At 38.6% G+C, this 23,401-nt stretch overlaps 1 protein-coding gene across 5 annotated transcripts; it reads right to left on the reverse strand.

Annotated features, from left to right (window-relative positions):
- Positions 1-3,996: 3,996 nt before the first annotated feature.
- On the reverse strand, positions 3,997-23,374 carry WARS1 (tryptophanyl-tRNA synthetase 1). Of its 5 annotated transcripts, none has more exons than XM_059850334.1 (12): positions 23,265-23,374; positions 22,503-22,525; positions 19,748-19,962; positions 18,460-18,667; positions 15,026-15,134; positions 14,065-14,184; positions 13,294-13,476; positions 12,548-12,648; positions 11,210-11,322; positions 9,985-10,158; positions 6,623-6,763; positions 3,997-4,454 (listed from the first exon to the last, which is right to left on the reverse strand). In XM_059850334.1, the coding sequence occupies exons 3-12, from the start codon at positions 19,859-19,861 to the stop codon at positions 4,296-4,298; spliced, it is 1,422 nt and encodes a 473-aa protein (XP_059706317.1). In that variant the 5' UTR covers positions 19,862-19,962; positions 22,503-22,525; positions 23,265-23,374; the 3' UTR covers positions 3,997-4,295. The 5 variants fall into 5 exon arrangements, with proteins under 5 accessions (XP_059706317.1, XP_059706313.1, XP_059706315.1 ...); XM_059850330.1 differs by having other exon boundaries at positions 6,623-6,790; positions 23,265-23,369; XM_059850332.1 differs by lacking the exon at positions 22,503-22,525 and having other exon boundaries at positions 6,623-6,790; positions 23,265-23,306.
- Between the last annotated feature and the right edge of the window lie 27 nt (positions 23,375-23,401).

Below are 23,401 nucleotides of genomic sequence, written 5' to 3' on the forward strand. Positions count from 1 at the left end.
TCATTTTTCATTACTTTTTCCTACTTTTTTTCATGAAAAAGACAGTTGAAAAACCAGTGCCCATGCTATTGCTTCAAAAGGAAAATCCCTAAACCCAGAAATGTTTGCTCATTCTGCCTCACAGGCAACATGTATGCTTCTGGTTCAATCCCTGGATGACACCACTTGCAGCATTCTGGATCCAACCTCTCAGATTCTGCTAAAAATGCATTGATTGGAGGGAAAGGGGAATAGTGTATTTTAAGAGGAGTTCTCATATTTAGGACCCTTCTGGTCAGCAGTCACTCTTACCCAGTTGATGACATGGTTTTACCACACTGGCTGCAGTTTTGCAGCAGACAGGACTTAGCTGCCTTTGACATACAGAAAGAACTACAACAAGTTTAAAGAATTCAGGTGCTCCTAGACAAGAGTAAAGGGAACCTCTTCTACCCCACACAGAGACCATTAAAAAGCTCCACAAGTCCTCCTGAAATCTAAGCCTTCAACTGGCCTTTTAAACACGTTCACAGCCATGCTATCATGTCAAACAAACACCTGAATTCTTTCAGGGGTCTACCCAGCTCTTGCAGCTGATCCAAAACAGGGTGAAGAGACCAGGCTGGTGCACACTATGACACCTTAAGGGAAGTGAAATGAAAGACCCAACACTAAATTGGATTCTCTCCAAAATGCTTATGGCCTCAGCAACCTACCACACTGGTGACAGCTTTGGGTGTCAGCACCAAACTTCCTTTAGTCAGAAAGTCCTTACGACAGAAGATTTAGCTATGTCCTTGAGGTTTGGAATTCCTCTTAAGAGTCTACTACCGTCACCTCTTTCTACAAGGGATGCATTTAACTGGGTAGTGATTTACCCCTGCTCTGCCTGGATGTTTGGAATTATACCCCTTTATGCCATGTTATTCTCAGCCAACCTTGTTCTCAGGCATTACACTCTCTGAACTGAGACAGTGAAAGAATGCCTGCAAAACAGACAAAACAACCATTTATTGTTAGGCAGCACTGATACCATTCATGGTCAGCCCAAGGTTTGAATATTAAATAGCCCATCTTTCCCAGTACACTCATGTCCTCAGATAACTAAAAATGTCTCCTCCTGTGGGTGTAACTGAAATACAGCTGATTCCAAGGGAGAGAAATTACAGAGGAATTGCAAATATGATTGGGAGTAACTGCAGAAGCCATTGCAAAGCTCTGAGAACTCTAAGAACCTCGGGGTGTTCAGCAACACTTATAAGCAGGCTCTCATGTGGTCTGAACAAATGCTACATGAATGACAAATTGTATCTCTAGGCAGCCCTTAGGAAGGCAAGGGCTTCACAATCCTGGGAAAAAAACATCTTACTGTTCAGGTTGTCTGTGTGACAACCTGAGTAAGAACTTGCTGCTGATACAAACTGCAACAGGTACAGGAACTGACTGTGTGAGTACTGTACCCACAGGCACATGAATTAAAACCAATTTTTGTTTACTGACAGGACACATATTATGTACTTCACTACACACACCCCAACGCACTTGGGTGTTCAGCTTCTGGTTTGCAGCACTTTATTTTCTGCCTTGTATTATCTTGACCTTTAGCCACTGTAATGATCACAGAACTATTTATTTTGATAAACTAGCTAGCTGAAGGCCAGCCAACAGAAAGAAGGAACCACATTTGCTGTACTGATATTGGGTTTGCTTTGCTATGTTGATTGCAGCTTGTCATATAGATAATTTCTTTCAGCAACAAAGTTGGTGGCTTTGAGGAAAAAAAAACTTAGAAGTCACACTAGGATCAGGTTCCATGCTGCTGGCAGTTCCTCTTTGCTCTGACAATGCTCATGAATATCCAGGCAGGTTTCAGCTTCCCTCTTGGTGTTTGTAGGAAGCTATTCAGAACCCGTGCTTTTGCACAGAAATGGTGAGCACTGTGTTTCCACTTAAGCACCAGTTTACACCAAAGCCACTGACGTGTCACTGTAAACAGGTCTCATGGACCTTCCCCCACCCCAGAGCTGGCTGCTGTGCACAGGGACATGAACATCCAGTCTGGCTTGGGACCAGGTCAGCTCTGGACAACTGACCCTTACTAGCTCAGTCTGGGAGCAGTCTGAAGTCTACCTGGAAGGGGGCTCTAAGGCACCCCATTCCAATACTTCCAAACAAGGACCAGCTACATCAGGTGACAAATCAACACCTAAAAAGGTAGGAAGAGAAGTCAAAACCAGAGCAATGGTAATTTAAGGCTTAAAAAAAAAAAAAGTAAAACAAAAGTAGCTTGATACAAACTTTTATCTACATTTTTATTACAGTGAGATGGACAAAATGAGCAAATTGAGGAAAACATAATGAACAATGTCTCATAACATTTCAGTGTTTTTGAAAGCTGCCTTGTCTTGACCTTTAAAATGACTCCTGGGACATGAACCATAATTACAATAGAATCAGGAATTCATCAAGGCTCCTCTGAGAAACTGTACCATCTCAGAAGCATGTTGGTACGAATTCCTCAGAGGACTTGAAAACTGTTGCTGTTCAGCAAACAAATATTATTCCTATCACTTTTCTGTCTAGAACCTTCAAAACATATTTCAATTGTTATAAAATAATCCATCTGCTTATCTAGAATAGAACACGGCACTGTTTCTCCTACAGCATATTTCCCTTTGCTGAATAACAAAACAATTCTCAGCTGATGAAATAAATCAAGCAGAACAAATCTGCATATATTTTAAAGAATATATTTGCATTATAAGACTGTAAAAGCACTTTTAAAGTCAATTTAAGGCTTATCTTTTATTTATGGCTTAAAGATTACAAAGAGTAGACTGCAAGAACAGGAAGGTCATCCTTAAAGTCCAAAGTAATTAAGACTTAGCTTATTTATTACTGGATTTAAGAAGCTGCTTCTTCCCCCTAAGAATTACTTCACTACTTCTAGGGAAAAAAAAAAAAAGAAAGTTTTTCTACTCATTGTTAAGCCCTTGCTGGCACTGAGATGCTTTGCCTGTGGGTTATGGAGAGAGTCTCTGGGAAACATTTTCACTAATTCACAGAAGTCAATGCCATTAGATTAGAAATGTCAGCTCATATAAACTGTAAAGAAAAAGACAAAAGCTAAGCCTTGCTATTTCCAGCACAAGTTTGAAACTCGTGCAATATGCCTAGGTTTGTCTTGCACTTCTGCCTTTTCCTTGGTTCCTTGAACAAACATAACCAGGTTAACCCACTTTTGTTATCTACATCAAATAAAACCATCTTTGCTAGACTATACCTGGGCTAGCAATTTTCTATTCTATACAAGACAGATCTAACAGCTTGATCTCAGCACTGTTCAGATCAAGACAAATAGCTAATTATTGGATTTTTCTTCCAGGAATCATAGCAAAAACATTGAAGTTCTTTTGAAGAAAGGAGATAATTAAATATTACATGAGGTATTTAACAAAGTGTATTTTCTCATTGGAATACATCCTAAAATAAATATCCCTAGTTTAAACCTCCTGGTGCAGTGAAAGAGAACAGACAGTACTAAAAGTATCCCTGTGTCCAGTGTAACTTCAATTTTCATATCATGATTTAACACTTGTTGTTTATACTTAGAAACTAATATTTGCTTTCCTATACTATCTTCCACCTGAGAATATCAAGGACCTGACAGCTTCCTGATGACCTCATCCTTCCAGACGCACTCAGATCAGGTAAAAAGCTCCAGAAAAAAAGTGCAGTGAGATTTCTGCAACCTGCCCAATGTCAAAGAGGAAGGAGATAGCAAGACAAGTCTGATATTCTTTCTCTGGTGTTCAACTCACGGATGTCCATTCTTTCTGTACTGATTCCACTTTGTAACATTCAGTACTTTTTTGTGTGCAGCATGTTCTCAGCAGCCCAAGAAGACATACAATCTAGTAAACTAAGGTACATAGTACAAAAGAAAATGGAGCTACATTTTATTACTTTGAGATATGACCTCTTACCAACATATTTAAAGCAATTTCCAAGTTAGCCTTTATCATGAAATGGAAATTTTATTTATATTTTCAACATGAAATACATTAAAATACAATGTTGGGCTGACATACATGCTTTTTTGCAAGAGGGATCAATTCTGTCTTGCATATTCTGATTTTAAATAGATACAAGTCCTATTTTAAACTTTTTCTGTACTCTGCTGTTCATGATAATTTACTCATTATTTATAAAGCACAGATTACAGGCTGTACATAACTAGGGAGTGATGACACGCAACAGAAGACAACAATTACTTGGCTGTGGATTATGAAGTGCTAAGTTACATATACATTTCTTCAAAACTCAAAAGCCAGCTTCCTTGGAGTCATGAACTGCTTCACAATTTCATCTGTGACCTGCTTCCTTCTCTCTTGATGAGCTGCTACCAAGGGCTGCATTGTTTCAATAAGTACCTTCTTCAGCTCCCCTGTGAGCAATTCCCCACTGGTGTAGGCCTGTCAAGAAAGTGTTGGTTGCTGAACATAGTGCCATTCACAAAAAGACTCAGTGATCAGTATTTCTTTAAAAGACAGATCTGGATTACTTAAAAGTAAGTACATGCCTTAGAAGATTATCTGGTATCACTCTGAAAATGCAACTTGCGGAGTTGCTTGTTGCCTGTTAAAACATTAAGATAGCTGGCAAACTTTGTGAGTGACAAGTTATTATAAGGACTGAATAAACTACATTCACTAGTTTAACTAGGAAATCCTGTAATTCTTTTCAGGAAACTGCAATTTTCCTCCCCAGAATCCCAGTTCAAATAAACAGTTTAAGCCTTTTTTTTTTTTTTCCTTCAATAACAGGTACAAATTCTCACATTTTTCTCTCATTGCATTTGGTAAGAGACTAGATGTGATTAAAATATCCTTTTTATAGCAAAGAGACTCAGAATCTATGTTCACACTGTAGTCATATTCACAGTTAGTAATCCATTCCATTGCTCAGTACTGAAATGCTTTAGCTTAGAAGCACAGGCCAAGTTTACTGGTTCAGCCACGTTTAGCAACCACTGCTGGGACAGTTCAGCTATATTTGAAATGACAATACACATGATTACCTCTCCTCATGATCAAGCCATTTATAACAGCTGCTCAAGGTGTAAATGCTGCTGATGTTCACTTAGCAAGAGTAAAATATTTTAACAAGAACAAGTGGAATTGGAAGTTCAGTGGTGTGGTTTGAGGTCTGTGTTTGAGGTCTGTATGGGGTTGTTTAGTCTGGAGTAAAGGAGACTCAGAGGTGATCTTATCACTCTCTGCAACTTCCTGAAAAGTGGTTGTAGTCAGGTGGGGGCTGGTCTCTTTCACCAGGCAGCAGCTGACAGAATAGGAGGACACAGTCTCAAGCTGCATCAACGCGAATATAGGCTGGATATTAGGAAGAAGTTTTTTACAGAAAGGGTGATAAAGTTCTGGAATGCTCTGCCCGGGGAGCTGGTGGAGTCACCATCCCTGGATGTGTTTAAGAAAAGACTGGATGTGGCACTCAGTGCCATGGTTTAGTTGGGGTGTTAGGGCATGGATTGGACTCTATGATCTTTAAGGTCTCTCTCAATCTAGTCCTTCTGTGAATTCTGTTATTTTTTGCTCGTTAGTTTGTTATAAAAACACCAATGCTACTTTCTCTGGAAGTGTTCTCTGGTGGTACAGGTGAAGCAGCTGCACTGATGCTGCTCCAGTGGGTGACTTCATGTTTTCTACCCAGGCTCTGAGGCGCCACTGCAGCGAGCTGCAAGCTGTGGGGCCAGGCTTTGTGCTCTGCAGCACACTTAGGCTGACACTCTTGCAGTGGTTGGAGATCAATGAAAAAAATATCTTTGAGTCAAATGTGCTTCAGGTTTCCATAGGGAATTCACAACAGCACAGAAAAGAGTAGCTATCCAACCCTGCTCTTGAGTGGGAAGGAGTAGAGGGCTGGAGAAGAATCTGCAGCTCTTGATTTTCTTGCAGCTGTTCCCAGCAGGAGAAAGCTGATAAACCAATGTGACAGGGGTGTTATCTACTGCAGCTCCTGCCTTCCAGAGAAAACACACCACCTAGTATTGGCAAGAAAAGGAAGGGAAGTGGCTTGCTACCAGCCCTGGGGACAGAAGTCTGCCAGATAGGCTTAAAGAAAAAGCAACGTATATGAAGCATTTTTGCCTGGGATCAATGAATCAGTTCCTCAGAGCTATTAAATTTCTTGTGATGATGATAAAAAACCAAAACCCAGCAAGCTTTAGACATGAGCTTTTGTAGTTTTGCAGAATGTTTAGGTACTTTACAATAAGGAAAGGCAGAGTGTATTATACAATTAAAACAACACTAATCCCAAGGTGACCTCATTTGAAAGGTAGGGAAGATACTGTCCTACAGAGTGTTGGAGATTCCTGTGAAAACACTGGGGTTTTTTTGTTTTAAAGGAGACAGAGTGGCCTGTGAGAAAGAATGCTGCAAAGAAACAAAAACTGAGATACTAATACTGAAACTTGAAAGGGAGAGAGAGCATGAGAATAACACCAAAATTACCTGCTTGGAGAAGGTCCTCAGGAGGACTGAGCTACATCTCTGTTGAGGGCTGAGGCACAGCTTTGTCCTCAGAGCAGGGAATTAATAACCCTCTCTGCAGTTTGGGTACTCACCTGCTTCAGCTGCTCGAGCCTGTCATCATCTTCCAGGAAGAAAGTTAGGTACATAAAGGACACATCAACATCACAGTTGCCTCCATACTTCCTGTGCTCTTCAATGGTGTCCCTGCCTCCCGAAAAGGCGTGCTTGTTAATCTGAAACAACACCAGGGGCTTGTTAATCTGAAACAATACCAGGGGCCCCTGCTGTAATTCTTACCACAATCAGGATTACTTTATTACAAACAGAGATGTGTCATGATCCTCCAAATTCTTTACTAAGGATTAGCTGAGGAATGAGTGGGACAAGTTAAAGCAGAGCCTCAGGACTGAAAAAAGGAGGTCATCAGAACCCAGCAGCGAAAAATGGCTATACACATACTCCTCAGACTGCATAATCAGGATAAAAATTAAGCAAAAATTAAAAATAATCTACCCAAGACTCAATCAAAAAAGTTTTAATTCCCTTTTGCTGAAGCTGTTGGATAGAATTTGTGCTTACAGAAAATGTACTTCATGTAACAAAAATTACGATATTTACTTTATCAAGAAATTAATTTTGGAAGAGATGAAGAAGGCATGGAAAATCCTGCAGAAATCCTAGAGATAACCTTATCCCTTTTTGTGGAAAAGAAAAACAAGAGAAAGCAAAGTTTAACATTACAAAGGTCTGTCTAGAATGCTTAAAATCAGACCAATGCTCCATTGTTCAGTCTAAAAATGGAATATTTGCTGACAGCCTCCCTCCTTTTAAGCATAGTTTCCTATAGGCAGATGAACAGCACTACTGAACAGATGTAACTGCTAATCCCATTCCCAATAAATTCAGAAGCCACTGGCCTATTTTGAGCTTTTATACATATGTAGAACTCTCTGAGGATGCTAATCTTCCTACAAATTTAAATAAAATAAATTGCTAAGAGGAGGAAAAAAAAAATTTCTTAACCATATGCTGAGCTTTCATTTAGCTCTTGTATCTTCTGAGATACTGTTATCCACCTGCCAAGAGACACATTTGCATATGAAGCAGGGTGTTTTTTTAGTTGTGGTATCTAGGAGCTGTTATATATTTACAATTTAAGAACATTCCTATTATCTGTGTAGACTGTCTAGTGCTTTTTTGAATCTCTCCAACCACCAAGTTACAGATGAAGTCTTGTGGCAACTACAATCAGAAATCGGGCACTGATGAATATTTTAAGGCAATGAACTGCCATCTGCCACACACATCTATTCTTATATTGTAGGGCAGCCTGAATAGCTGTCTCAGCATCTGTAAAATGAAGTTTTTACATACTCTTCTGCACTGACCTTCCTCCTTACTAGATTTTGCAAGCCTGTACAAAATTTTTTCAATGCCCTTTATCTCTACAGCTTGTGTTCCTCCTAAACAGAGGTTTAGGAATACAACATGACAGGTGAAAGCATTTTTTTTTTGAAACATAAAAAGATTCCTTTCCGAGTCTCAAATTCATTTTTTTACATATTCTGGCATTTACTCATTAACTGAGTTTCAGTGACCTATCCATAGTGATGCACTGATCTTTTCCCCCCTGAATTTCTCTGAATCCTCAATATGTCTGCAGACATAAAATCTAAATAACACTTTATAGGAAAACAGACAAGTAACTGAGTTGTAATTTGCTGATAGGTACAGTAAGAATAGTTTATTAAAATGCTGCCACTCATTTCATTAGATTACCCAGAATCCTCTTAGCCATTCCCACTACATAGTAATTTTTTATCTTCCATTACCTGTAAGTTTTGAACCTCATTAATTAGCAATGTACCAATAATCTGAAAAATGCTTTAAGCAGTAATTTTTTGTGTCTGGCGTAGCATTCTCTTTTTAACTTTCATTCATGACCAGAAGTCATTTTTCCTAATATATTTTTTTATTTATTTGCTATAACAGTATTTGGTCTTTCACTAAAGCTGTATTTCCATAAAGACTTATTTCTGATGGGCTTCAGAAGCTGAAATAAATCTCAGCTTGTCCACAATTACTCCACACTTTACATCATTCAGATTCTTCTTTATGTCTTTTATATTCCAAGTACTAGAATTATTTTTAAATTTTTTCAAGTAGTTTAAAGCAGTAGAATTAGGAGTTATGAATGTGGATCTCATTGCAGATCACAAGTTACTTGCCAGGAAAAAACCATGGAAGAATGTTACCAATATTTCCATTAACCATGTAGTTTCTATTCTGAAATTACAGCTTTTTTTTTTTTTAAACAACTTAGTTAACTGGAATTATTATATTCCAATCACATGAAGAATTCCAATTCTTCAAAACAGCACTGCTTAATCAGTTTCTACAAAAGAGAATGAAGCGTTATGGGGTGGCTGTCAAAGAGTCTCACCATAAGAGAATTAATCCAAGCCTGCCCAATAGAAACAACATAAACATATTTTCTTCTTGCTCTGACATTTATTCAATGCCTGGTTTTCTGCCTATAAATTCCTTCCCAAGGACTGATTTTCATTTTCTTTAAATACCACAACACAGGTGAACTTTTGCAAAACTACATCAACTGACACTAGATAAAAGCAATCTTCCTTTGAACTTAGAAACAAACCAGGAACATACTCAGAAGAAAATACCCCTTCTGAGTTGAATTTCAGCATAATGTTTATTTGTAAATTGGAGCGAGCAGATTTCTTTGTGAATTGGCAGCAACAGATTCTCAAGCAGCAAGAAAAGTCTGACCTGTGTTGTAACTAACACCATGCAATGTTTGGTGCTCCCAGCAAGGAGAGGCAGTCAAGAGAAAGAGCTGTGTATTAGGTTTACATCATGGCCTGTCAGATTTCATAACTATGGCAACATAAGATTTATTTTAAGAGCATGAGCCTCCACAGCTCTTATTCTTACACCACTGCTCTGCAGGTACCAGAAAAACAGACATGTTTTGTACACTATCCCAGCTAATATTTGTATTGTCAGATTAGCTGGTAAGGCAAAAGATCATATTTGATAGTTTAGCTAAATTTGCATAACTCAGTCAATTTCTGAAGATGCTTTGCCATGCAATGTATGGAAAACCCGATTCACACATGTTCAAGGAAAACACTGAAAACTGTCATTGTAACCAGAAGGACCTCTGAAGGAAGTGCCAGACAGCTGAGGGGGATACCAAAGGAGTGTCAGGTAGGAGCTGTGGGCCAACCTCTGCAGCACTTTCTCATGAAGCTGGAGAATATTCTACCAATATGGTACCTATAGACATGGCTCAGTGGTGGACTTGACAGGGACAGGTTTATGGTTGAACTCTATGATCTCAAGGGTCTTAATGACCTAAATGACTCTATGATTCCATGATCTCTCCTTTTTGTTGTAAAGCTTTGTGCTATCAGGTTTCACAGGTCCTTACCTTTGTCTTGATTTGTTTGGGTGTATCAGTGAGGAAGATGGAGGAGTTTGGGTCACTAGCACTCATTTTGGTCTGTGCTCCTTGTAGGGCTGGGAAGAAGACTGAATGGAGTAAGGCTGGTTTAGGCTGTCCAATTCTTGGTGCTACATCACGGGTCATTCTAAAATAAGGATCCTAAAACAAGCAGTAAAAGCAAAGAATAAAGTTGAAAAATGTGATTTGAAATCAATTCTGATTGATGCTGACTCATTAATGCCATAAGAAGTGATGTGAAAAAACCAAAAACTGAAAAAAGCAAACCATGAAATATTCCAGAACCTACTTTCAATCCAGTTAATTCAAAACACCAACAAACAAAATCCCCTTTTTTTTTCCTTTTCCATAGTGATGTTGCTGTACACTCTGATTCCCTTAAGTAATAGGCATATTTACAAAATTTTACATTAATTCAAATAGTTGCTAAAACTGCTTAATACGCCTGGAGATGGATGCAGTCTAAGATGAAAGCTTTCTCCCAAAGCATTTTAACAACCAGCAGAGAATCTGAACTAAAGCAGCAAGCAAGCTGGCAGTGCTGTGCTGATGATGTGACTTCAACCAAAGTGAAATTTTACTTCATAGTATTGTGGCTGATTAATTTGATTACATCCTCTTCCAGTGTCCCTGTGACTAAAATAGCTAAAGATTCAGACAGTGAAGGATGTGATTCCTAGAAATCCTACTTATTTAAAGACCCTTTTACTCTCATTTGAATCTGATGTTCTTTCAGTTCTCTCTCTAAAGCTGAATTCTTAAGGTTCTGCAGCCTTTCTGGCAAACTATTTCAGTGCTTCTTTATTCTTACTGAGAGAGGGTTTTTCCCCATGGTTCAACAGAAATCTCTTGTGCTGCAAGTTGAGCTCATTCCATCTTGTCCAAGTTACCGTGGAGATGGCCAAAAGTTTCTTCCTACCCCCATGTCAGTGTGCTTTTGCATAGATGCTACAGTCTTGCTTTCCTAGATGTCAGATCAGTGTGAATGGAGTTGAGATCAAGAGAGACCCAAGACTGGATGAATACATGATTGTTGGGTTAAGCCTTCATCTTTTAGGTCTTTCAGTTTCTACCCCAGAAAGGTGCTTGCAGGAATGTTTTACAGATGCCTCGAGACACCACCACAAAGCCTGAATGGTACAATATAAAACCAAATCCATGAAAACCAAGGTAAGCAATATGATTTTCTTACCTGGTCAATAGCACATGGGATAAGACACTGAATATTCTCCTTGCCATTGAATATCTGTGGAAATGATGAACTGAAGGATGGAGCAGCTTGGATAGCAGGAAAGCTGATCTTACCTAAAAAATATATTTGGTAAAGCTAAGCAATCAACAGAAGCAGTGATAAATAGAGAGAATTTTTTGCAGAACGTAAAATGCACAAGTGAATTATCCAAATACTTAGTTGAAGACCAAGCTCTACCTTTATCAAGCTTTGCTGCCTTATCTGAGGAAACCTTTTCACCTTTACCTTCTGCAATGTCGACAAGCCTTCAACTGGCATAGAAAAGGCAAGCTGTGACCACACTGACTTCAGCAAAAGTTCATCACTGCATACTCTCTTGATCACTGAACTATCTGCCCTTTCCAGAAACAGAACTGACTAAGCTTTCCATTTTTTTTTTCACTTTGTCAGACAATTGCTACAGTCATCACATAAGCTTTCCTCTAAGATCTTAAATCACTGCTATAATCACTGTACTCATGGAGCATCTCAGATATGCCCAGTTTTCTCTTTTATATAGGGCTTGATCCCAGCATGGCCAACTTGGAGCTTATCAAAATCCTATCAGAACAGACAGCAAGTGCTGGACTTTTACATACATGTGATGAAGTCATAATCACAATACCATCTTTTATCAGAGCACTGCTAAAACAAGTGCAAACCTGCTCCTTGGTTACAGTAAAGGCTGAAAATTGTCCCTGGCCTAATTACTGGATGAAGAATGATGATAACGCTCAGAAACATCCAGGATTTAATGTAATTTTTACACAGAATCTTTTCTCTTGGCCATGTGACAGAAACCTCCAATTACAGTGAAGTAAATGGGAGACTCGAGTTACCCAGCACCTTGATAATTTAGGCTATTCAGCACTCAATTTTTTTCATATATGTAAATGCCTATGTGTGTTAATGCAACCTTTTCTGACAAGTTTCTTTACAAATTTGGTATAGAAATTTCTAGGAGGTAAGATTGCCTATAGCTCCAATCACTGTAACAAAAGAATAAAAAAGAAAATAAAAGAAAAAGTAGTTCTCTGTTTTGGATTCCTTAACATTTGTGTTTGGTACTTTGCTCTTACTAAAGTCAAAAAGGTGGAAGTTATGCTAAAAATTTCATTGTAAAGTATGTTCTATTCTGAAGGAACAACAATAACATCAGAATCTGCCTAGAAACATAATCCTTCTGCTTTTTCTCCCTGTTTCATGAACGGCACACTAATCTCTTTAAACTCTTATTTAAAATAGCTCAGTTGAAAGTGAAAGCAAGCACTGTTTCTTGTAACTAGTACAATTTCCTACCAATGCAATCACTGTCTGTAAAGCCAAAGATTCCTTTCACTTGGTTAAATGTGACATGCTTCTGAACTTTGACAATGTTTTTGTAGAATCCAGCACTTGTCCTGTGAGAAAAAAAAGGTGGAAAAATAAAATGAGAAGAGGAGCAGAGTATATGTAGAAATTTTGACTGCAAAAGCTGAGAACATAAAAAAACCTGCATGATTAAGTCTCACAGTTTCAGACTTTTTGTGGCCCATTGAGATGATAATTAGAGAATCATTTACAAACAGGAATTTTATGCCTTGAAAGTTTAATTTACTCTTCCCTTCCCCCAATAATTACTACAAACATTCTTCTTTAAACTTCACTCAATGCTGTATTATTAAAATAATCAACCAAAACAAGTTGCTGAAATGCCTTCTGTTAAAGCCAATAAAGTGTAAACATATCTGATTTTGATACCATCTTAAGCAAATCAACCAGGAAGTTTCTCAGTGGTTTAGGTATTTTTACATTTCAGCTGGTTTAATATATTTTTCATAATTTACACATTGCACACACAAGTATTTGTTCATATATTATATAGGAGAATGACAATAATTATATATATAATGTTAAACAGCAGAAAAAATGTTTCCATTTCAAGTATTACAAAACTTGTCCTGAAGCCTTCAAATTTAGACACACTTATAAGTGTAGTCAAAGTTAGAGAGAAAATATTAACACTTTTTTCACTACAGTGCTCGAAAGAAATTCAGAATACTTACCCTAAATAGTCTAAATCTGAAAATATAAAGGTTTTATTGATGTCAAAACCACATGCAATGATGTCTTTTGCATTTTCTCTAGCATATTCATATGCCTTCTCAATTGTCATGTCCTTCCAAAGGTATTTCTCATCATCAGTTAACTGTATTACCAAGGGAACATCAAATACTTCTTGAAGCCACCTAAAAGAAGCAGACATTTTTTATCCCAAATTAAGTTAAAACGAAGATGTAAATCATCCAGCTAAAATATTTTTATATATTTAAATAGTATATGGAGAGGTCTGCTCTTTTCTTTGTAGGCATATGCAGTTATATTTATGTGAAGAAATAAAATGTTTTACACAGATGATAATGACAACTTACCTGGAAAAAAGACTCACTGTTTCCTGTACACATGACAGAGGTCACCACTTGCAAAGGAAACAGAATTCAAAGAGGTTTTACCTTTCTGAGCCCAATGTCTCTGTGTCCTGCTGCTGCAGGCAGCACCTTACAGAGTAATATTACTGAGTCTTGTAAGGAGCTGGTTTTTAGGAACAGCAGAAATTCTAAGGAGTGCCACATGGCTAAGAGAGTAAGGAAAAGGGCTTTATGGTGATGCAGGGATTGTGATCATTTCAGTGAAAAGGTAAGAGTGAATTAAGTTCATTAATATTCACCTCACATAACCAGATATCCTTGCAATGTATCATGGCAGATTCACAAGCCATGTTCAATGTTTCTTTTGAAAAAATGCATTGATGAATACAACTGGTAGAAACAGCTTACTTTGTGAACAAAAATGGGATGAGATGACCAACGTGCATTGCCTGAGAGGATGGCCCTCTGCCTGTATAAAGGTAAAAGGGCTTCTTGTTTTCATAAGCATCGAGTACTTGGTCCATATCTCTAGAGAAAAAAACAGAGAAAACAACATACAATTCTTTAGCAAGAAATACCCACAGTAAAAGCCTTTATTCAAAATCTGAGTGTTTTTAAAGCCAAAAGTACTTATAAATAAATTATAGTATGTAAAAGGTCCTGGAAATAAGAAAGTTCTTGTTAATTTAAGAAAAGCATGGTCTCCTTTAGCCTTCATGGGGAAAAAAAAAAACCTCAAAGAAAAATGAAATCAAAAGTGAAAATTTAATGTTGAAATTGTGCAACTTTTAAAATTACTTCACTGGATAGAAATCTATAGAGCCCAGCAAAACAGCCAGGGGCCATTTCTCAAATCGGTTCAACCAAGCAGCTTAGCTGATCTCTGGTGGAGGTCATGCCCTCAGTCAGGCTCAGGCCCTTCTGTGAAACCTGCTGGTGCCACAGCCCAAAAGGCCCTGTGTGCTAACATTAAACTGTGAAGGTCACTGGCAGGCTCATGCTTAAGATTATTCCCTGAGCCTTTTCTGTACCACAAACAGATGCATGGGAGCCTTGCTGAAACCAACAGTGGCACCGGGAGTTCTCTGCCAGGCCACTGCCTATGGCTGCTGACAGAGTCAAAATGAGCCTGCACTCTGAGCACATTTCTTCAGTTTGGGGTTCCTGAGGACACATCTGAAACCCACGCAATCAAGAGTTTCAAGTGTTGCCAGGGGAAATCTGCAAGAGTTGCTAATTTCAAATGGCACAGTTGGTTTGCCTTGGCATAGAAGCACATGGTTTTTGCTAGTTACAGGCTTCTCCCAATAATTCTTGCAGGAAGTCTGCCCAACAGGACCTTTTGAAGTTTAATAAAAGAAAAACTCACCTGTGGGAAAAAAAGATTCCTCTACGTAGAAAGTGGTGAGGTTTTTGCCCAATAGCTCTTTCTATTCGATTAATCAGATCTGTGTCAATTTTACTGCTGCCAAACCGAACTATAATCATAAAATGTTAAAAAAAAATAAAATAAGCACAGCATAGCTACAACCAGATCTTGGAATACCAAGAACATACCAATGCAGGCTATATTAAAAAAGACATCTTCAAGTCAAAAAGTCAAAGTCAATTTTCCTGATTCTTGCCTGAGGACCCAGCAGTCACCTCCAGTATTATCTCTATGCCAGGAGGCTCAACTCACTCACAATATGCAGTATTTCTCCATCCACAAATTACTGTAATTGCAGTCTCCTTACAGCGGAAGCATTGATATTCCAAGCAAAACATAAGAAACACATTCAGATCACCAACTTGCCCTAAGCCATACAATAAAAACGTCTAAGAGGCTCTGAATGTTTCTTTTGATGTCCAAATTTTCTGCTGTCAGACAACATCTTTTGCTTTCACTCAAACGATATCACCAACCCCAAATACTCTTCTGCAAACTTAATTCTTCTTTAATATGTATATGATTACAGACACTGCTCCCCTCAAGAGGCTTGAAAAGGAAATACATAATGCTCTTCATGGCAATCAGTAAGGCTTATGACTTGGTGGTTTAGGAAAGGCTGTGATAGAGTAAAAAGCAGTATTTTCCCAATTCCCAGTAATTCTGGGATCCTAATAATCAGGCCAATGCTCTATAATTTAAATTTGTTTGAAAAAAATCTGTGTAAGAATCTACTGCTTGCTACTACTCTGCTCTATTCAATACTAGAATTATTCAACATTGCACTAATAAAATGCAAAATGCATCACAAAACGGCAAATGATTATCTGAATGAATGCTAAAAAGAGACCAAATGAGCATGAAAATGATTCAGCACATCAACAGCAACTGGTAAGAGGCTAATCTGACAGCAGCAGAAAACATGAAAATGCCCTGGATTAACTGGGACTGGCTACCCTAGAAATATTTGTGTACTGTCAGAGAAAGTGATTAGAAAAGCTCTCTGAGGTATAGAACACTTCACTGGAAATGCCTAAATATCTTTATTAAACATTCACAGGATGCACAACTCCCTTTTCTTTGCCCATGTTCACCTTTTCTGCTAAAAGATAATTTTTTCCTACCTATTTCCCCTTATTTGAATGTTCAGAACATCTTAGGCTGTCTGCTCAAAAAGAATCAGCCTTTCTAAACAGCTTCTGACAACATCTCTGCTCCTAAACAAGCTTTAAAAGAATTTCCTAATGTGCTTTTCATCTCCGGTGTTCTAGCTTTTACCAAAAGACAGCTTTCAACTCACTGTGCAGAAGTCCTGAGAACTGCCATTTCCAAAAGCATATTTGCAATTGTTGAAAATTCATTGTGCACTTTTCCTCTTTGCCACTGCCCTGTTACAACTACATACATACAACTGCATGTATACCCTAATATTTGTCAAACAGTAACTCTGGTGACCAGGCCAGTCCCAATGATCTCTGAACAGTCATGACAACAGGGAGAGGCAGCTGGAGGCTGGAAGAATGCAAATGCCAATCCTACCTTAAAGAAGGGCTAGAAGAAGAAACTGTGGAACTGAGGTGGACCAGTCCACCTCACCTCAATGTGTGGGCATGTCCACCTCAGCTCAATCTGAAGCAAATAATCCAGGAAATCATTCCCACACATTAAATTTCTAGGGATGTTCATATCTAGTATTTAGCTGACAGAACCCTTCCCAGAATATCTTCAGGCTGTTTTGTTGTGCTACTATACAATTAAGTGCACATCTAGGACAAGCATTTGAGAAGACCTCTTTCAATTCACATACTGCTTTCATTTTTTCTGTGTTTGATTAAATATAAGCATGGTGGCAACTTGCTCAGGCACCACTAGTAACAGATTATAGTGGCACAAAAATTTCTCTTAGGGTAGGAGCTATCCAATGTAACAACACCTTTAATTGTTATTTTTAAAAAGGGAAGGAAAAGAAGGAAGCTTATCAATAACAACCAGGTACTGTTTCACATCCTGAAGAGGCTAGGCTAGCATTCCTCTCTGAAACATTTCCAACACAGCACTTAGAACAAGAAAAATGACTCATTTATCAAATTCACTAATCTGAGAGTAGTGTAAAGAAGTAAAAACCTTTTAGGCTAACACACACTCTATGGAAGATGAAAGGTCTTATGTACACAGTTACAGGAAAAAAAGGGCATGAACTGATTTATGGTAAGTAGTTTTCAGGAAGGTCCTGAGATTGTGCTATCACAATTGTGCAATTCTTCCTTTTCTAAAATGGTCAGGACCCTTCCCTCCAGGAAAAAAACCCAAATCACTTTTCTGTAACTCTTATGCAAGTAACAAGATTATGAGAGATCTTTTCCACTTCCAGATTCTAATAAATATATTTTTTTCCTTCTCTCACACTGATTTATATTTTTCTTTGCACACTTCTCCCTTTCCCATTTTCTCTTTCTCCTGTTACTTCCTGCAGACTCAGCCAATGTGTGCATACATTTGACACAATCTCTCAGTAACATCACAAAGAATTAGAATAATGCTGACACAAGCAACTGTCCCAAAAGCAAATATGATTACTGCAACATAGGGTGTATGCTCTACTGTGAGCAAAAACTACTAAGCAGACCCCAGCAATGTACAACTGAGGTACTAAACATGAATTGAAGATTGACAATAACAAAAAAAGGAAAAATAGAGAAATTAATGAATAGTTCTCTCACTTGTTTCTATGCTAGACTCAAACAAGTTATTAAAACAGCAAACTGTAAAACCAATAAGGAAATTACCTAGACCTCTGTTTCTTAAACTACAAAACTTTGCAAGTTTTGTAATAACCCCATCTGAAACATTTTCCATTACACTGCATGTTTTTGAATGAGCTGCAACTCCTTCACTCCAGCCAACACTTGGCTGCTTTAAGTGTGCCTTCTGAGGAAGTCATTAGACTTAATAGATTTCTGCATTAGTTTTGGATCATTCCTGCCCCCTCTAATCAAGAGAAGCAGGTAGGAAGAATCATTCAGCCTGGTCAAAATGCTCTTCTGCATTCCAGCCACTGAATACTCAGTCACAGTGTCTTCATCAGTGTAATTTCTAATAACAGTCCTTACATCAAAAAACAAACCATAGTAAAACTTGGATTTTGAACTTAAAAGTTCCTTGCAAAGTACTTAAGTGTTTCATAGGAATTCTCCACCTGGGACATTTTCATCTCTTACAGCAAATTCTTTAGACATGGAAATGCTAAGATTAGACATAAATTAAATGTTACCTATGATGTTTTGATCTGGATTTGTTATGATGCCTTGCTGTTTCTGTGGTCATTAGGATCACTTTACATAAATTCCTTAGTAGCAGTGAAGGAAGAGTTATACCTATGAGCTTGTCATAATCCACGCCTTTAGCATTTGATGTCTGCACATTCCAGGGATCCACTAAATCCTCATCCTCTTCTTTAGCTGTACCATTGTTTATTAATACAAGATCTTTTGGAGGCAAGCCTGCCTGATAATCTTGTCCTGTTGTTGTTTTATACGACAGTTTTAATGATAAGAGCATCCTCACTGCTGCATCAATTTCATCCTGAATAAAGGAAAAAACCCAAACAACTGTTTGCATTAACATACTTAAAATAGACAATTACATGAATGTCCCAACCTTTCAAAAGCCCACATCCATGCTTTGATCTGAATTGCATCATTAATAAACCCTAAACTCTGTTTTATTTAAATGCTTTCAGCATCAATGTCAAGTGTAGAAGAAAAGCAAATACTTATTCATTAGAATATAAATCATCACCATTGCCAAGACATTTAAAGCCCCTCTGTCTTGCTTTTCAATTTCTGCCTAGGAAAAAAAATGCTTGCTTGCCTTTCAAAGGCAAGCTTAGCACTTTTACCATAAATTTCTAAAGGTATAAAAATAAAATATAAATTACTATCTAATTTACTTTACAACGCTTTTAGTGGCTCACCTTAAAACAATTTATTCATTACAATTCATTGACAGACTGGAAGATACACTAGAACAAGAAGTTATGGTTATGACCTCTCTAGTATAAAGCTATTGTAAAATCTCATGCAAGCAATAAATAGAACAACACTTTATTTGACTCCCAGTTTTCAAGGCTTTCTCCCACAGGCAACACACTAAGAAAGCCCATTTAAAATTGAGCTCTCCTTGCCAAAATAGTGATGACACAATGGGGAATCTGAAATAAATGGCAAATTACTAAATTATTTAAGGGAGAGGAAGAAGGGACTGTCAGTACAGTTACAGTAAGACATATTTGATAATGTCTGCAATAATGCCTGGAGCAAAAGACTTTCATGAACCATCTAAATTCAGAGAAGAATGCAATGACATAAATTTACTTGAGAAATAAATGCCTTGGATCCTGTCACATGATATGGCAACTGGATGAAGCAGATTTCTAAGCCTAGGACTCTGTTCTTACTTCAAGAATAAAAACTTCAGTCTTGCCAGTGACTACCTTACTCCAGATATGCCTGTCCACAGTTCACAGAATGGACACGAACAGTTTTTAACAAGGGTTTTTCCCATCGCAATGCAAAATAGATCTGAGAACGATAAAATTCTTCAGCACTCAAAGACATATCTCAACTGAAAAAACAGCTGGTTCAAAACATGAAATGCAAATACCTTTGGTGCTTTTCCTGCTTTCAGTGCTCTGACTTTTTCTCCTTGTTCAGTCACTCTTTCAAACAGCTGAAGTGGACTCAGAGACTTCAAGTCACAGTTGGGGCTGTCAGCCATTTTGCCAGACTGCACAAAGATCTGTTTAGGTACAACTCAACTGAATTTATCCTCTTCCAACTCTTTGGCTTGGAGAGTCAAAACAGCAGCAACAAACAGAACTGCAGGGCAAAAAGCAGTAGGTTTTACTTTAGTGTAAGTCTTCACGATTAGTGAACAGAATAAGAAAAAAAAACTATACTGATCCCTACCACATTCTATTCAAATAAAATTGATAAATGTGGAGACATTACACAGTGAGCTTCAGTTTCACATAAAAATGGACAGAGACCGACAAGTGCAACAGGTAAATTTAGACATCACTGTTCATGTTGTCTGTCTACGTATTTAACACTAGAACATCTTTTCAAAGTCAAATCCCTGGCAAAAGAAAAATAATTAAATATGGGTATATACAATTCAGAGCATCTCAGAACAACTGGTAGAGGCCATCTGATTGCTGATTAGTTAATGTTCCTGCACTGATACCTGTCAAATTCTGGATGATGAGACTTTCATAACTACAATATGGAATTTTGTCTTGACATTTAATAGAGTACTTCAGCCCCAAGACAGACACACAAAAGCAAAGCTTAGTCTTCTTCTTTATGGCTTTCCTCCACAAGTTACAAACACATTGATCATTGGTGAGAAATGTTGCTTTCCAAAGAATCCTTGGGTCAGCAATAGGCCGTAAATTTGCCTGTGTTTCTCAGAACTATGCAGGAAAAATAACAGGAGATGGTTTAAGATGAGGAGAAGGCTGAGACTAAGAACACAGCAGTGTGCCCAAGCACGCTCTGCCATGCGGTGCCCGTGCCCACCCAGTGGGAAGCTCTGTGCCCATGCAGAAAATTCCTGACTTACAAAGGTCTTGTCTCTCTGGAGAGACCCCCTAGCAAATTCCTGATCCACTGCAGTGTATAGAGCACAGATTGACAGAGTGTTAGTAAAAATACACCTTCCTTTGGCTCCCTTTTCCCAGAATTAAAACAAACAAAAAATCCAAGCAAAACAAAACCTACTAATATAACAGCTGCATTAGCTGTTCAGCAGTATTTCAAAGCCTTCCTTTTACAAAATAATCAGTCTAATCATAACCTTGGCTATATGTACATAGTGCTTATTTAAGCTGCTACTGTAAAAAGCTTTCATCTGCCTAGCAAACTTTGATGGTCGATTTGGTAACTAGGTTGTTACCAAAACACACCTATCATTAAGGCTTTGTTTGTCAGTCAGCTGCAGTATTCCCACATTCCAGCTTCAGCTGAATACCCTGAGAAAGTAACTGAGTAGTGGATACATCCACTTGTTAATGTAATTTGTTTACTCTATTGACCCTTAGATTACCATACTTAGATTACAAAATAATGCTTAAGCTTTTAACCTAAATTGATCCTTTATAAATTGACTTTTTGCAGTTCAAAAATGTGATTAAAAAAAAAGTAATTTGAAGCAGATCAAACAATTTTTTGATGCATTCCTGCAATTTAATTACATATTTTTATTTGGATATTGCCTTCCTCTTCTTCATGAGCAGAGAATATTTTAAGTGTTAAAGAAAGTACAGAATAAATACATATTACAAAATGTTTATGAAGATTAAGACACACCCTTCCTGTAGGAACATGCCATTTATATTTATCATTTTGTGAAATTTGAAGCCTGTAAAGGCACAAATAAGAATTTTCTTTGGTGTAGAACAAATTGTGACTTGTTTTTTTAACTTAATTCCTTACAGTACACTCTTACTGATGGGGTGCCTCCATTCAGAAAGGCTGAAATGACAGCTGACACTTGGCACATATACTGGAAAGCAGCAAACCAGACTCCTTAAAATGTTCGGAATATTATGTATTTAAGCTGAAAAGAGAAATCTCAAATGAAGGTACATCTTCATTAAGAAGTAGCAAAAGTAGTGGTGCAACAAGACATTAGGATATAGTGACTATAAAATGCAAAACACATGGACTGCTGCCTAAAGGTTATCTCTATTTAGCTCAGTACTGCCCCTATTTCCTGGTGGAATCCAAGCCAGGAATTAAGTGATGTGGAACACAGGTCTTTACCTTTTGAAATTCATTAATGCAATTGTGAACCACCAAAAAAAAAAGTCTGGATATTCTACTATTTATCAGGATTTTTTTCCTTGCTCTCTTATTGGTATTATAAAAATTAACAGTCCCAGAGAGATGACATACCATAGGCAAACAGATCTGAAAGAAAAAAAATATTGGAATTGGAGAATGAACTACTAGGATATTTAGGACCAGAGTCTAGAATGAGCCAGGGTGAACTTGAAAGCCAAGATATGTGTGCTTTTTCTACCTATGAAATGCAGGGAACTTATAATAGGTACTGCTCCTGTGTCCATTCCAAAATATTAAATTCCTATGAGACAAAGCTCAAAAATAATCCTTGGCAAAGGTATCAGAACACTACTGCATCTTCCTCCCTTTCCAACTGGCTGACTATCACAGATCTATGATATTTTCACTGTCTGCAGTCTGACTCGGTAAGTTAGACCTGAGAATGAAAAAACAGGGTTTTCACACTAAGAAGACAAACATTATGACTTTCAGAGACAACAGTAATACAACAGTCCAGAATAAGCTTTCATGAACAAATGAAAGAATGTGAGACTAAGTCTAAAAGCACTTACATTCCTGAAAACTGTTTTTCCTCCTGTAAAACAAATCAAAACAAAAAAAGAAAAGTAAAATTAAAGTAGGTAGAAAATAAGAATTGAGCATCCACACAGAAGTCATGTGAAACAGGCCTTGAGAGGCACTTCAACAGAGGCTGCACTTTATAGCAGACCTACCTTCCCAGTCATGGCAAACTTCAATTTATGCATGAAATTACAACAAATCGACTGCAAGACGATTCCCCGAGAAGACAGATAACATGACCATTTAAAGACTGAGGAGTGACCACTAGAAAGCCCGACACGAATCTTTGCTGTGCTGCAGCTGTGTAAGAGCAAAGCTGCCGTGCAAGGCCCGGCTGTGCCCAGAATGACTCCTCACGCCGGTGCTCCGTGAGCCTGGCGTCTGCCCGCTCCTGCCACGCCCTGCCCGGGCACAGCACGGCCACTCGCCAGCTCTGCCCTTCGTGCGGTGCCGTGCGTTTTGCAGTGACCAGGACACTCCGCGCTGCCCTTCCCAGGGAAAAGGGCACTTTCACCTGACCCTCTGGCGAAGCGACCCCGCAGGGAATGAAGGAAAAGCCCTGGAGTGCATCACCTCGAGTGAAGGAGAAAACGTGCCCGGCAGAGCCCCTCCACACCCGGCGCCTCGCACCGCTCACAGGGGCGGCAGCGACCACCCAGCCAGCCCCCCTCCCGCCCGCCGGGGCCCCTCCCCGGGGGTCCCTCCCCGAGTGCCCATCCATGTCCATCCCGGCCCGTCCCGGCGCTCCTCACCCGCCGCTCCTCTGTCACCACCATTGCATCACCCCAGCCGGAACGGCCGGTGCAGCTCCCGGCTGGGAAACGTAAACCCCGGAACCATTGCCTCCCACGGTCCTCCCTCCTGCTCCCGTCCCCAGCCCAAGGGAGCG

The sequence above is a fragment of the Haemorhous mexicanus genome, chromosome 6 (genome assembly GCF_027477595.1).
Source record: "Haemorhous mexicanus isolate bHaeMex1 chromosome 6, bHaeMex1.pri, whole genome shotgun sequence".
In the NCBI taxonomy this organism is placed as follows: domain Eukaryota; kingdom Metazoa; phylum Chordata; class Aves; order Passeriformes; family Fringillidae; genus Haemorhous; species Haemorhous mexicanus.

What these genes read in the sequence shown, in the direction of transcription:
- WARS1 (XM_059850330.1), bottom strand. Translation starts at nt 19,861, where the DNA reads ATGGCTGACAGCCCCAACTGTGACTTGAAGTCTCTGAGTCCACTTCAG. An exon ending in GGAATCTTTTTTTCCCACAG is followed by an intron (nt 14,185 to 15,025) that starts GTGAGTTTTTCT and finishes TTTTTTCTCTAG; the next exon opens with AGATATGGACCAAGTACTCG. An exon ending in CCAAACAAATCAAGACAAAG is followed by an intron (nt 6,791 to 9,984) that starts GTAAGGACCTGT and finishes GTATTGTTTCAG; the next exon opens with ATTAACAAGCCCCTGGTGTT.